At 45.1% G+C, this 13427-nt stretch overlaps 1 protein-coding gene across 1 annotated transcript in view; it reads right to left on the bottom strand.

The window, feature by feature from the left end:
- Positions 1–7168: 7168 nt before the first annotated feature.
- ITPK1 (inositol-tetrakisphosphate 1-kinase) overlaps positions 7169–13427 on the bottom strand; it is a 151411-nt gene continuing 145152 nt past the window's right edge. Inside the window, exon 10 of the mRNA XM_082485927.1 lies at positions 7169–10060. Within this exon, the coding sequence (XP_082342053.1) occupies positions 9738–10060 (323 nt within the window). The 3' untranslated portion in view covers positions 7169–9737. The remainder of the gene's footprint in view (positions 10061–13427) is intronic.

Here is a 13427-nt window from a genome sequence, read left to right as displayed (position 1 = left end):
TTTTTTTTTTTTAAAAAAAAGACAAGACAGCTTTCTAGAAAGTTCTCCTTCCACTGGTAGTTCCACTGGGTAAAAAAAAAAACTGCAATAACTTGTTACCTTTTGATTAAAAGCTGAGAACTCTGACTGTAATATATTCTATATAAAAAATTTATCTAATGAAAAATAAAACTGCAGTGGGTTCCTTCCTTTATTCTGGCAGCTTCAGTGTGGGTCGTCAGTGCGCTGAGGGGCTCGTAGGCTCCTGGCGGAGGGGAGGGGGCACGGAGGCCTCCCCCCAGCACAGACACACTGTGATGGAGTATCCCTCCTTCCCCAGGCGCCATCGCTGCCACCCGCCGAGGCCCAGCATCGGGGACACCTCCGTACAGCCCAGCCCTGGTGCTGGCTGTCCCGGATCTGTCAGTGAGACCCGGGTCACATCCGTAGCTCATCAATGAACACAGGGTTGACCAGAGAGAAACCAGTTGAGAGGCTTAAACACTGGGGCAATACTAGGACAATGCACAGTGGGTTAAAAAAAGTAACAAATAGGCTAGTCAGGAGGAAAAGTACTGGTTTGTGTTCCTGCAGAGGTGAAGGCTGGCCCTGAGGGGACGCCCCCCCTGTGCGTTGGCTCGCAGGAGCCGTGGTGGCCAGCCGGCACAGTGCTAACGGGCAGAACCTCCCCCATCCTTTGGGCTTCAGGCCACACGTCGGCTGGAGGACCGGGTGGTGCCTGGGCTGGGGAAGCTTGCCCCAAAAGCCTCTGAACACCAATCACAAGATCTTTAGACTTTCTATGTGTATCGGCAGGAGAGGAAAAGAGCATCCCACTGCCGGGACTGTATCCCACCTGCCAGTTTAAAGCTCAGATGTCTCCCATCACCTGCACCCACAGAACAGCTGAGGTGCTCAGGGAACAGCTGCCAGGCCTTGAACTCAACATATTCCTTTATTCTGCTAAAAACCTCAGCACCGTTGGCCCGTAGGGTGAATTGCCCTGGAGGTGGGCTTGCGCGGTCCCCTCGGTGCAGGAGGCATTGGGTGTCCAGAGCTGTCCTCCACCCACCAGGTGAGCTTCCCCAAGGAGAGCTGCTGAGGGGGCAGAGCCCCTCAATCCCAGCCCCGGCAGCCGCACAGAGGCAGGAGGCGGTGGCAAGGACGAGGCATGGCCTGAAAGCTGCCCTGGCACAGGGCACAAGCCGGGACAAGGCAGAGGGGGTCAGCCTGGCCGGGCAAAGGGCACCGGAGCGAGGAGCGAGTTTCCCAACCCCATCCTGAGGAGATGGCACTCATTAACCTCAGGGAAATGTGCATAGGAACAGAAGCGAAACTGAAGCTGTTCAGGGAAACAGCACTAAAATGTCAGTTATTAGGAACTTAATCCAGCTGTAAAAGTCACATTTTACATACTGATCTTCATTTAAATTTTAATTTTAATACTGTATTTAGTTTCTCCTTTTTTTGTGGCACAGTCTCTGCTGGTAGCATCACCTGTACAACCCCTTGCAAACTCAGGTCTACATGTCACAAGAAATTCACAAAAACCCTCAGCCACCCATCCCATCTGTGCCAAAAAAACCCCCCAAAACCCAAACCAAAAAAGATCCCAAGAAACCAAACAACCCACCACAGAAACACAACCACCTCCAAAGTTGTTAGATGCTTTGTGGGAGTTTCCCCACAAAGGATGGCAGCAGCAGACACAGAACTTGTCTATAGCTGCTGCAAAATCAACAAGAGGAAAAATAACATTGATGGAGCTACTCTAAATACTGTCTTAATTGGATATTCAAGTAATCACAAACATTTGGGACCCAAGGACTTTCTTTAAAGTCCTTTGAGATTGTTTCAAGTGGTGTCCCTCAGGGGTCTGTATTGGGACCAGGACTGTTCAATATCTTCATCAATGACACAGATGGTGGGATCGAGTGCACCCTCAGCAAGTCTGCCAACACCACCAAGCTGCGTGGTATGGCTGACACACCTGAGGGACAGGATGCCATCCACAGGGACCTGGACAAGCTCGAGAAGTGGGCCTGTGAGAACCTCATGAGGTTCAACAAGGCCAAGGGCAGGGTCCTGCATCTGGGTCAGGGCAACCCCCGGTAGCAATACAGGCTGGAGGATGAAGGGATTGAGAGCAGTCCTGCTGAGAAGGACTTGGGGGTACTGGTGGGTGAAAAGCTGGACATGAGCCAGCAATGTGCGCTCACAGCCCAGAGAGCCAACCGCATCCTGGGCTGCATCAGAAGCAGCGTGGCCAGCAGGGCGAGGGAGGGGATTCTGCTCCTCTACTCCACTCTCGTGAGACCCCACCTGGAGTACTGTGTCCAGCTCTGGAGCCCCCAATGTAAGAACATGGACCCGTTGGAGCAAGTCCAGGGGAGGCCACAAAGATGATCAGAGGGCTGGAGCACCTCTCCTTTGAGGACAGACTGAGAGAGTCGGGGTTGTTCAGCCTGGAAAAGAGAAAGCTCTGGGGAGACCTTATTGTGCCTTTCAACACCTAAAGGGGGCCTACAGGAAAAGGTGGGGACAAAATTTTAGCAGGGCCTGTTGCGATAGGACAAGGGGTAATGGTTTTAAACTAAACGAGGAAAGATTTAGACTAAATGTAAGGACTGAGGGTGGTGAAACCCTGGCCCAGGTTGCTCAGAGAGGTGGTAGATGCTCCATCCCTGGAAACATTCCAGGTCAGGTTGGATGGGGCTCTGAGCAATCTGATCTAGTTGAAGATGTCCCTGCCCATGGCAGGGGGGTTGGACTAGATGACCTTTAAAGGTCTCTTCCAACCCAAACCATTCTGATTCTCTGATTCAAAGGGAAAGATGGAGTCCACAGCCCAGTGCTGGGACTGGGAGGATGCCTCTCCAGCTGGTACATGCTGGCCCTCCGACCGGCCGTACCCTCTGCTCTACCGCGTGTCTCAGCTCACCACCGCAGGGCTCAGCCTTGGGGCGGGCACTGCGCGCTGATCCCCAGGCAGTGTTTATGCGAGCGCCCTTGCTGAGCTGGCTTGCTGCTTAGCAAAATGTAATGCTGGGTGAGATCTCTCTCTTTCCTGCACAAACCAAAATAGGGTTCTGATCAAAAATCCTGCTAGGTTTTGAGAAATCAAGAATTCCTTATGCAGGATGATGCAGGAAGAATCAGCCCAAAAGCCTACGCTAGGAATACATGCTTAAGTATAGCAGTAACCCAAATCCCAGGGATGATTGGCTGTATTATACAGTAAGATAAGAATAGCTGACTCCCCACTAGCATTAGAAGAGAAATCAAATCAAACCTTGCTGGTACAGGGAGGCCAAAAGTAACTGCAAACAACCGCACCGCAAAAGGGTGAGAAAACCAAATTCTCATGACAACAGGCTTCCCCCAGTGAGCTGCTCGCCTCGCTGCCCTACCCGCTCATAAAGAGAAAGCAAAGTAGAATTTGTTATAAGGCATTTATTTTCATTACGTGTTGGAAAGGAACAATTCTGTCTTAAAACAATTACAGAGATAATGCCACAATACGTACTGCATATTGCTTTACTGTTGAAACCAAAACATTGTCCAAAACAGGTGCTTGGCAAATAAACCCAAAACAAATGTATTACGATTGAAATCAATGCTGTTCGAAGAAAGCACCATCCTCATTGTCAGATCTGATCAGTCATGCAATTGAAGACGCCAAAGAGCAAGTATTTTTGGTTTTTACAGTAAGCCATGAACTTTTAAGGGTTTATATCATTCTATACAAATTTAAGTACAAAATGGGCATTATGTTTCAGAAATCAGTGAACCGGGCTGAAGTGACCACAAGACACACTTGTTAACACTGTACAGCTGGATCTGAACATAGATTATCGATGAACTAGTGAAACTTAGCACAGACACAAAATGGTCCCCAAGATTCAGCCATGCTTAGCTGGGGAGCGACGCTGGAGAGTGAAGGACGATATCCAACACTACTCACACCCGGAGGGACAGTTTTCTCAGAATTGTTGGGATCCCAAGGAATTGTTGTTACTCCATTTCAAGAACGACTGCTTTTTAGTACGTGGTTCTCACAAGGGTATACACAAGCTGTATCGAATACTGAATCAGAAATAAATAATAAAAGATACATCTAATACATCTTTTATTTTTAATATTTTTTTTTTACAGCACTGACTTTACAAGAGGATAAACAACTCATTTTTAGGGGCTGCTAACATCTGAAACAAAGAAGTCACTATTTTATACTCAACATATACTCAACCTTTTAATAACTTCATATATGTATATATGACTTTTCACACAAAAAATGTTAAAATAATTTATATCTAAAAACTACTGTGTAAAGAATGAAGGAGGAAATAAAATGTGGGTTTCCTTAAAAAAGGATGGAAGAGGAAGACCTGATTTTCATGAACTCCATTCACTGTTTCAGCTATTTCTGGAGTTTTAAGAGACTTCCAGGCCATCAACAAAAACTTCCCAACACATCAGCAGCTCTCTGCAAACTCATGGCACGCTGGGGAATGCCACCTGCTAATGAGCTCTTGTGGCTCACGGGCATCTGTCGGTTTCAGCCCCAGTGGATTCAGGGTGAGAAAGGTGGAGGGAAAAACATCTCCCCAGATCGCTAATAAAAAAGGTGGAGTGAAATCCTGGCCCACTGGTAGCACGACGGCCACTGGCCAGGACTTTACTCCCAAGCCCTACGTCTCCACACCCTCCTTCTGCATCACACATACAGGACATTTTCTTACAGTGGATTTTTCAATTCCACAGGAAAACTGCCCCAGCAGCAGGGGTGGACCAGACCCCGACAGCCACCTGCACGCACCCAGCGAGAACCATTCCCTCTGCTTGCTACAGATGCTATTGTGCTTGTGTTGCTCTAACTAATCTCCATTTATACCTGGATCCTCTCAAACTTCAACAATAATAATTTCTGCGGCCATGTAAACATGACAGAATCCAAGGAGGATCTGAAACCCATCCGGTCAAAAGCTCCAGTGTTGATGGCCTGGATCCACACCGAGGGAATGGGGAAAGGAAAGGTAGTGAAGATGTGGAAAGTACTTTTCTGGAGGTTACATTCCTCTGAAATAGATATTAAAGCAATAGTACAAATAAAATCAGCAATGTGATCTGCAACAGTGTGTCTGTTTATCTATGAAAAGCGAGAGGAGATTATATTAAAGGAAATATTTTAATCTACACAAAGCATTTCCACATACTCCTAACTATAAAACACACAGTTGCAACACCATAAAGTAATTGTATACTGAATACAGAAATCAATACACCTCTTACTAAAAAGGAGAGAGGCAAAGAAAATTAGCAGGGTAATGCGAGTGAACTCCTGCAGGTGTGCACATGGGGAGACTGTTACAAGCAAACTCAAAAGAGACTCTATTCACTACAAAACCAAAATCCAAGATTTTCAACCCAGCTGTGGAAGGCGAGGCTGCAAGCTAGTGTGAAAAAGCCTGGCGCACTTGTCACTGCTGCCACGCAAAGACTTTGGGAAACCAGTGTTAGTCTAAGAAGTGATAAGCCTGGATATTTCTTTTAATTGGATGGAAACAACAGAAGCATTTTTCCTTTGTTTCTCTCCTTTTTGCCAGCCAATTCAAACACCCTTGGCCCCATTTATTCCGTTGCCTTTGGACTGTATCCTGCCTCTGTTATCTACCCACTACTCCACCTGGTTGTTCCCTAGCTGGATACAGCCCACACTTAACCTGGAGGACATGAGGCTTTATCTTGAGCAACCCTCGTTACCTCGTGAAGCCTCACAGTCGGGCTCTTAATTTGCACTCATCTATAATAAAACCAAATTAAACTGGTGGTTTTCCCTCTGAGCAACCGGCTGCGGACCTCCTCTGCACAACCATTCCCAGGGTGAGGATGGAGATCTTTAAACAGCTTTATCATTCCGACAGTCTGAATAGTATTAATATAAATAGTGCATCCTTTCTACCGACCTGCCTGGTCAATTGGCTCCTACAGCACGAAGGCTGACTAGCCAGGCATGTGGCTAACCAAAGGCAGAACAGCATCAGCCCAGCGGTAGTTCGGCGTTACACAAACCGCAGGCGCCAGCACCGAGGCTCCTACTTAGGCTGCGCTTCTGCAGTTGGTTTTCACGTACCGATCAGGATGTTCTGGTACAGCCATGCCAAACCCAAACATAACGCGGCAAACTCAGCCTGGGGGCAGGAGGATGGCAATGGCTTTACGTCGCAGGCGGTAATAATACCACTCAAGTTCTCTTCAACAGAGAAAAACCTTCACCTGCTGAAGCTGACCATGTAATTACAGTGGAAGCCAAAGTCCCATCTCCTCCATCATGCTGACACAAAACCTGGAGAAATTCCAGTCAAGCTAATGATGTTCTTGTGGATTTCTAACAGTGAAGCAGAACAGAAATAGATTCCTAAGAAGCTAACTGGTGACCACGTAATTTTAACATAATTGCTCCCAACAACACAGCAATAATAGCTATGCCTCTGAAAACACGGCAGAACCTCTTCTAACCCACAATAACAGAATTCAAACAGACATTATGGAAAATCTCCCTCAGATTGTCCGCAATTTTAAGAGCAAGGGCATCCTGGTATGGTCTAATATTACTAGACTCCTCTACTTTTACAAAAAAAGACAAGACTATAGAATATTAACTAACTTACTGTGAAGCTTATCTTAAATCAAAACTATCCTGAACTTATCAAACGAGGCAGCAATTCAGAAAAGCACTTTAGCACAGGCTTAATAACATACGCACGCTCGAATGTTCTGCAATAATGTAATTGTACGTCTGGATACTCGGTAATTTACAATTTTGGCTTTTAAAAGTTGGTCTCCCAATTTGCCCCTGTGATTTAGCAACATTTTAGCATATGAGCCACAACAATAATTTCTGCAAGGAAATAGAGTAGTACAGCAATTGCATGGTAATTTATGTGAAAACTCTATTGTAATGCCACCTCACGACAGGTACCTGCATATCTGCACCTGGGAAATTAAAGTGATACCGATACACTTGATAAATAAAAAATAAATTACAGACTATGGGAAAAATGTCACACCAATGACCTAAACTTGTTTTCTAGTTACTGCCAAGGTCTGGAGTAGTATTTAAATATAGTATTTCTGCAAGCCTTCAGAGAATTACAAAATAAACTTCTAACAATCATTTGTAAACAAGTTTAAAACGCACAATTATATTTCAGTAGTTTATTTTGGAGAAATAAAGCAGTGCAAAATAGGCCAACCAAAATTCAGAAGGCAGCCAGGAAAATAAAATTCTTATTTGATGTTCTAACTAGGAAACAGCATACAGACATTTCCATTGGATCCAACACTCAGATTCATGTAAACATACTTAGTTTGAAAGGTCTTGAGTTACTAACCCAGTTTTAACATCATTGCTTCTTCCCCACCACCCAATATAAAAACCAAAAACCAAAAAAAAAACCACAACCCCAAAACCCCAAGCCATTGTAATAAAGGGAGCAAAAGGCAAGTCTACAAACACTCCACCAGCTGGTTACAAGAAAGTACCATACAAAAATATGCACTGGCAAGTTCCTTCCTGAGGGTATCTTTTGTTACACATGTAACATAAAAACACTTTTTATTTTAAACAAACAGAAACAAACCTCAAACTGAAGGTGTCAATTTTATTTCAGTCATGGCTTTACGAAAGGTTTGGTCTATCATCAGTACTTTTCCAACCCTTATCTATGTACATCTGACTCACACCACGACCACCCGAGGCCCGCGAGCCGCAGACAGCGTGGGATCCAGCAGCCTCCAAGCACATGGGGGCTGTGAAGCACACCCAGCTCACAACTCGTCTGCGATGGTCTAGAAGTTGGCTGCTTTTATGCGCACCCTGGAATCTGACGGATGCCACGCTCATAAGGTCCTTCCAGTCCCTACAGAAATACCTTTAAGGTTAGTAACCTCTCTAGAAGTGGAATAATCTCTTCTTAAACCATCCTCAAAATCCAATCCCGGCTACGGGAAATTCCCAAGAATGGCATTTTGGGAACAAACCCTATCTCTCCTAAAGAAAAACTATCGTTTAGATAAAAGAACTGCTACACGACACTCTTCAAAACTTTCTTCCCTCCAGGACTGGCACCATCAGGTAGGGTGGTGACATCTCTTACACAGTTTACTCTTCTCTCCACAGTCTACCTGGGCTTTAAGCTCTACATCCTTTCCTTTTGAGTAGATATCTAACACACGATACTAAACAAACTGGTATTAAATGCTGCGGCGATGGATGCTTTACAAATACCTATTATAGAAAGACAGCAATTCCTGTATCTGCAAGCTAGGAGCTTAACGAAGGAAATTTTCTTAACACCACCCCTCTTAAATGTATTTCAGGGCTTATATGGGGAAGGGAAGGCCACTCCGTCTACCAAAATAGTGACTCCGTTCTCAGCGCTGACAGACTTGGATATTTCCAGTTTAGTGTTCAGAATTGGCAAAAGTTTCAGGAATTCTCAACAGCAGAAGATGCTGCCGTGCTACAAGATGCAATAGAGGGGGAACACCGTAGGTTTACTGCGTATCTCAACAGATACAATTTGGATGTGCTGTAGTTTACAAATAGTATAAAGCACTATTCTAAGTGACCACATGGCCTCATCTGGCAGCTTGCAACAAAATATGGTCTCTAAGCTAAAGCTGTCATGTACCTCATACAAAGGTACACAGTTCTGCTTATATTTAATTTGCAAAAGAAAAACACAATGCACAGCAGCATGGATCTGTGGGAGGCAGCAACTGTGTTACTCCTTAGGATCCGCACATCAGGTGCTCCAAGGAAAACGCGCAGCTCTGTCTGCCAGCCTTTGCAGAGCTGTCCCAGAGTCCTCACACGGAGGGAGAATTAAATTCTCTGCTAAGAGATGAGCTGCTTCCATCAACTCTTCTAGGATTTCACCACTAGCAGATGACTGAAAGGATGATATTTAACCTACTAAATCACTCAACCTAACTATTGGCACCCTGTCTGCATCAAACGTGTCGCTGTTGACAAGCACAGTTAGAAGCTGCTTTTGACTGAAGCAATGAGGTCTGGGGGAAGAACTGCAAAGCCGGAATCCAGGTGGTCACCTCAGTTCTGGGCCCTGAACATCCAGTCTGTTCTGTCCCGCTCACAGCGCCACGGCTTCCCAGCAAGCTACCTGTCAACATCTTGACTGGTCAATGTTTCCAGGGATTTGGTTTAGTGATACTGAAGTTGTCTTAGATTTCTTTTGCAATGGCCTACCTGGAAGAAGGGAACAGGGAATATTTTAGGCAAAAAATCTCTAGCACTGTTACATTCAGACACTGCATTTCAACATTATTATCTTCTCGATACCATGAGGTCCGATTTTAAAATGCTGGTCACCAGTGATTACAAAGAACAAGAGAAATGAAAAAGCAACCCTCCCACAACGAAAGGACTAGTGTTAAAACCCACGTGCATGTAAACTCACTACAGATTTGCAACTGGAATCTGATGAAATGGATCTGAATCGCTTTCACGCCCTTCACTTTTCAGTCCATTTCACCAGCAAATCAGGTTAAATCAAATGGAAGGTTTTTTTATTTTGCTTTTTTGTGTTGTGTTTTGCGTTGGGTTTTTTTGTTGGGTTTTTTGTTTTTTTTTTTTTTTTCATTTTTCGCAATTGTGTTGTTACAGCCTGATCTGGTTCTGGGACCACAATTTGTATCCCTGTGGCTTTTTCTCAGTCCATGGCATTGGGAAGTTATTGAGAAGAAGCTTTTGTTGCCAATGTAGCGACGCAGTGCTGCTGGAAGCTGGGGGACACTGCCGAGTTGCAGCCTAGTCTCTGGTGTTGAAGTTTTACTGAGCTGTTGGTCTCGCTTTCCACAATCCAGGAGGAGTCTTTTCCCATGACGCTGAGACAGCCTGTGCTAGCGCAGCATATCCGCTCGTCCATGATCCCGCTGGTCTGCTCTGCCAGGAGCTTGCTGCGGTTTAGCTGGGTCACCTCAGGTGCCTGACCCTGCAGGACAGCAGCTATGTGGTTCAGAAGATCTGTGAAAAATTCGGAAACACCCTCGTAACCTGAAAAGAGGAAAAAGGAAGGGGAGAAAAAAAGGCAATCAAGCAATTTTCATAAGATTTCTGAAAGGCTTCTACCAGTTTATTTCTTGGCCTGTCTCTGCCCTCCAAGTGATAATAAAAAGGCTTCTTTTCCATGACATCATTTTGAGTGACTGCATGAGCAGATTAGCATAAAGAGGGACAGAGACCATTGCTACAAAACCACTTTTGTTCAATGAGAAAAACTGTCACCTTTCAGATTTTCTGTTGTTTTCTTTTTCCTCCCAAGTATATATGTGTATACATAATTCTAGGTATGTTCTATCATTTGCTGCCAAGTCCAGGTTTTTCCCTAAGTGGCAAACTCTGGGGTATAACACCGATGCTTTCCATCCTGTTTCCAGGTTTACTACAGAAAGTAGCTCTAACGCAGTTTCCCTGAGGGTCTGAACCAACAATTTGCTCAGCAACACCCTCAGTTCGGGAAACCTCAGAGGACAGCGGGGCTGGCTTTGTACCCTACAGAAAAGGCACCTTCCAACTGTGTAAGAAGCAATGTGATGCTCGTCTAGTCTAACCTAGCTTGGCACTTAAAACTTGTTCCCTGCTACGAGCGATGTCTGAAAAAACGCTCGCGGGACAGTAAGCATACATCAATGATACAGTATTTGGTAGAAACATCAGTCTTCTATTTCAGTACTGAACCCACCTTTCTGCATGTTCGGTTAATCAATTGCAGACAATTTACAAGGCAGAGTTTAACAACAAGCTTCCTGGTTAAAACAGTTGCTCAAATAGCAGGAGACATGACGTTTTTGGTGACACAAAGGGTGGCAGTAGGTGTACAGAGCTTCTGGCTCTATTTTAAAGACTCTGGTACAGGTAGGGTTTTATCGTTGCATTTATTTTAAAATTGAACCAGACGTGCAACATCTGGTATAATGTCTTGAAACGGATCTTAACTGCTACTGCATTACCTAAAATGGTTATCAATTTGATTTAGTATTTAGAGGTGAAATATGACATTCAGTGGGCTAGGCTGATTGTTTTAAAATGTCTATAAAGTATTCTGAAGGTGACCTGGTATTAATACAGGAGATTGAAGCAATAAATAAAAATGTAAAAGTCCCACGTGAACAACACACATTCACACAGCAGCACATGAGCAGAACCAGAGACCACAAAGTAAATGCACATTTTAAAACACTTTTAGTGATGTGATCACAGGGCAGAATAGTCCCTTAGATCCATAAATAATTCAATTTTAATCTCCTTTCTCCTCTAAAGACCAACTTCCTTTGGCAATAAGCCCCCAACTTCCTGAAAAACATACGGTAAGAGGATAATTTCACCTTAAGATAAATGTGGTAATCGGTGTATTTATAACCCATACGTTAACCAAATAACTCTTATTTAGGATGCTACATCGCTTTGGGTTTTATTGCACTCTGTCACAATTCTCCTAGGTACTTAACAGGTCACACAAAAACCGTGAGACACCAGCTCCTAGTTTTCTGTTCTCAAAGGGCCCTTAAACAAATTCACCAAACAAATCGGCTATTTCAAAACGTCCAGTTTCCCAGTGACCCACACGATAATCCACTGCTCTGCAGGGGGCAACTGGGACTCTTACGGCAGGTGACGGGAGCCAGAACAAGATCCCCACCTCTTTGACAGAGGTGCTTGTTACACTTTCTTGCTTATGTAAAAGCCACGGGATTAGCCTTCAAATCTACTCAGAGTGCTTCAAACACCCCGGGAATAAGCTATCGCCATAGTAACAGCTTTAATATTCAGAGAGGAGATCCATAGTACCCTAGAGTGTTTTGCGTCTGCTCACTGAAAACAAACCAGCCTTGTTTGAGGGCACCCGGCAAACTCACAAAGAAGGTGCTTTAAATATTTAATGGGAATAAGTCGGCCAGTTCTTCAGACCTGAAATCAGCAGATGTTACAGCGTAAGGAAGCTGTACGCATCAGGCAGGCTTCTTCTGTGCAACCCTCTGCACACTGCGTGGAAGGGCCCAAATAATTCTGCCTGGTCACTCAGAAGAAACTTCACACACGTGTGAAAAAAATACAAGGAAGGGAGGAAGAGAACCAGCGTATCTCAACTCTTGAGCCACGGGATGCCCGGGGAAGGCTGCAAACTCTGTAGATACTGCCTCATTCTGCTCACTGGCTGCTGCTGCAGACCTCTCAAAAAAGGCAATTGTGGGACATCGCTGTGCTGTGATGACAAGGAAATTAAGGAGGGCAGATTAAATTACACCTTTAGAAACTACTGGCAATGAATTTGGGATTCACGTCACACAAGGCATCAGTGGGAGGATACAAGTTTTGCATGCTTGAAAGCACGAGCTGCATGAATCGTGCTCCAGCAGGTACTGTCCTAGCACTGCCCACTGAAACCATTCTGGAAACGCCTGTCTGCGAGAGGCCTGAATTTTGCTATGTTGAAAACAGTTTCCAAAGCCCTCTGGCTGAGCATAGATAGGAAGGAAGTCCACCCAGCACTGCATCTGAAAACACGTACCTGCTCTCCTGAGCTTTGTGGAGTCAAGAAGTGCCTATGAGCATTTTTAAGGTAGCATTAGAGATGCTACCTGCCTGATTTTTAGGAGACTCTCCCTGATGTGACACACTCTCTGCTTTTCTGCATTTTCCCTCCGGCAGAGAGAAATGGTTGGCCCGTGTCCTGCATTTGCGGCGGCATATTTACAACAACAAAGTGCACATCGAGATCCGATGCTTCCAGCTGCCACGTCTCTGCACACCCAACCAGCAGTTCACCTGTACAGGCTGCAGAACGCGCGCACAAGCTGCTGCTCGGACCGGGTGAGCTCAGCCACGGCCAGGGGACAGCAGCCTCTGCAGAGCCTTTTCTCTCAGTTACCTGAGGTCAGAAAAACATAAAACCCACACGCTACGTGACTGAGCCTACAGTTAAATATCTCAGCTGGTAACCACAGCTAAATATAGTCCTGGTGGTTTCCCACAGAACATGAGACACAATAGGCCTTTTAGACATTTATCTTTAAAATCTTTTTGAAGAGTTGCTGGTGCTAATGGAGCACATAACAGACAAAGTCCTCCTATAGGTACATCTGATCTCAATTCTGACATTAAACTAATCTCAGGATGACAACCATGGAGTGGCAAGTTCAAATGAGCTTCAAGCTTGGTAAACACCAAAGACAGCAAAAGCCAAGCCTCTGGGCCGTTGGACAAGGCTTTGGTCAGGCCTGGCTCCAAGCCATAGCTTGAGCTCCATGAAAGAGGCTGTGAATACTCCTTAAATAGCACCTCTTCTCCTCCCTTCCCCAAAGTAGTGGTGCAGAGATAATGCAGCAGGTCCCCAGAGTGCCTAACTTGGCTCCAGTTTGGC

This window comes from Vanellus vanellus (assembly GCF_965231255.1).
Source record: "Vanellus vanellus genome assembly, chromosome: 6".
Lineage (NCBI taxonomy): Eukaryota > Metazoa > Chordata > Aves > Charadriiformes > Charadriidae > Vanellus > Vanellus vanellus.
Note: the sequence above shows the minus strand (reverse complement) of the source record. Positions and strands in the feature narration are given on the sequence as shown.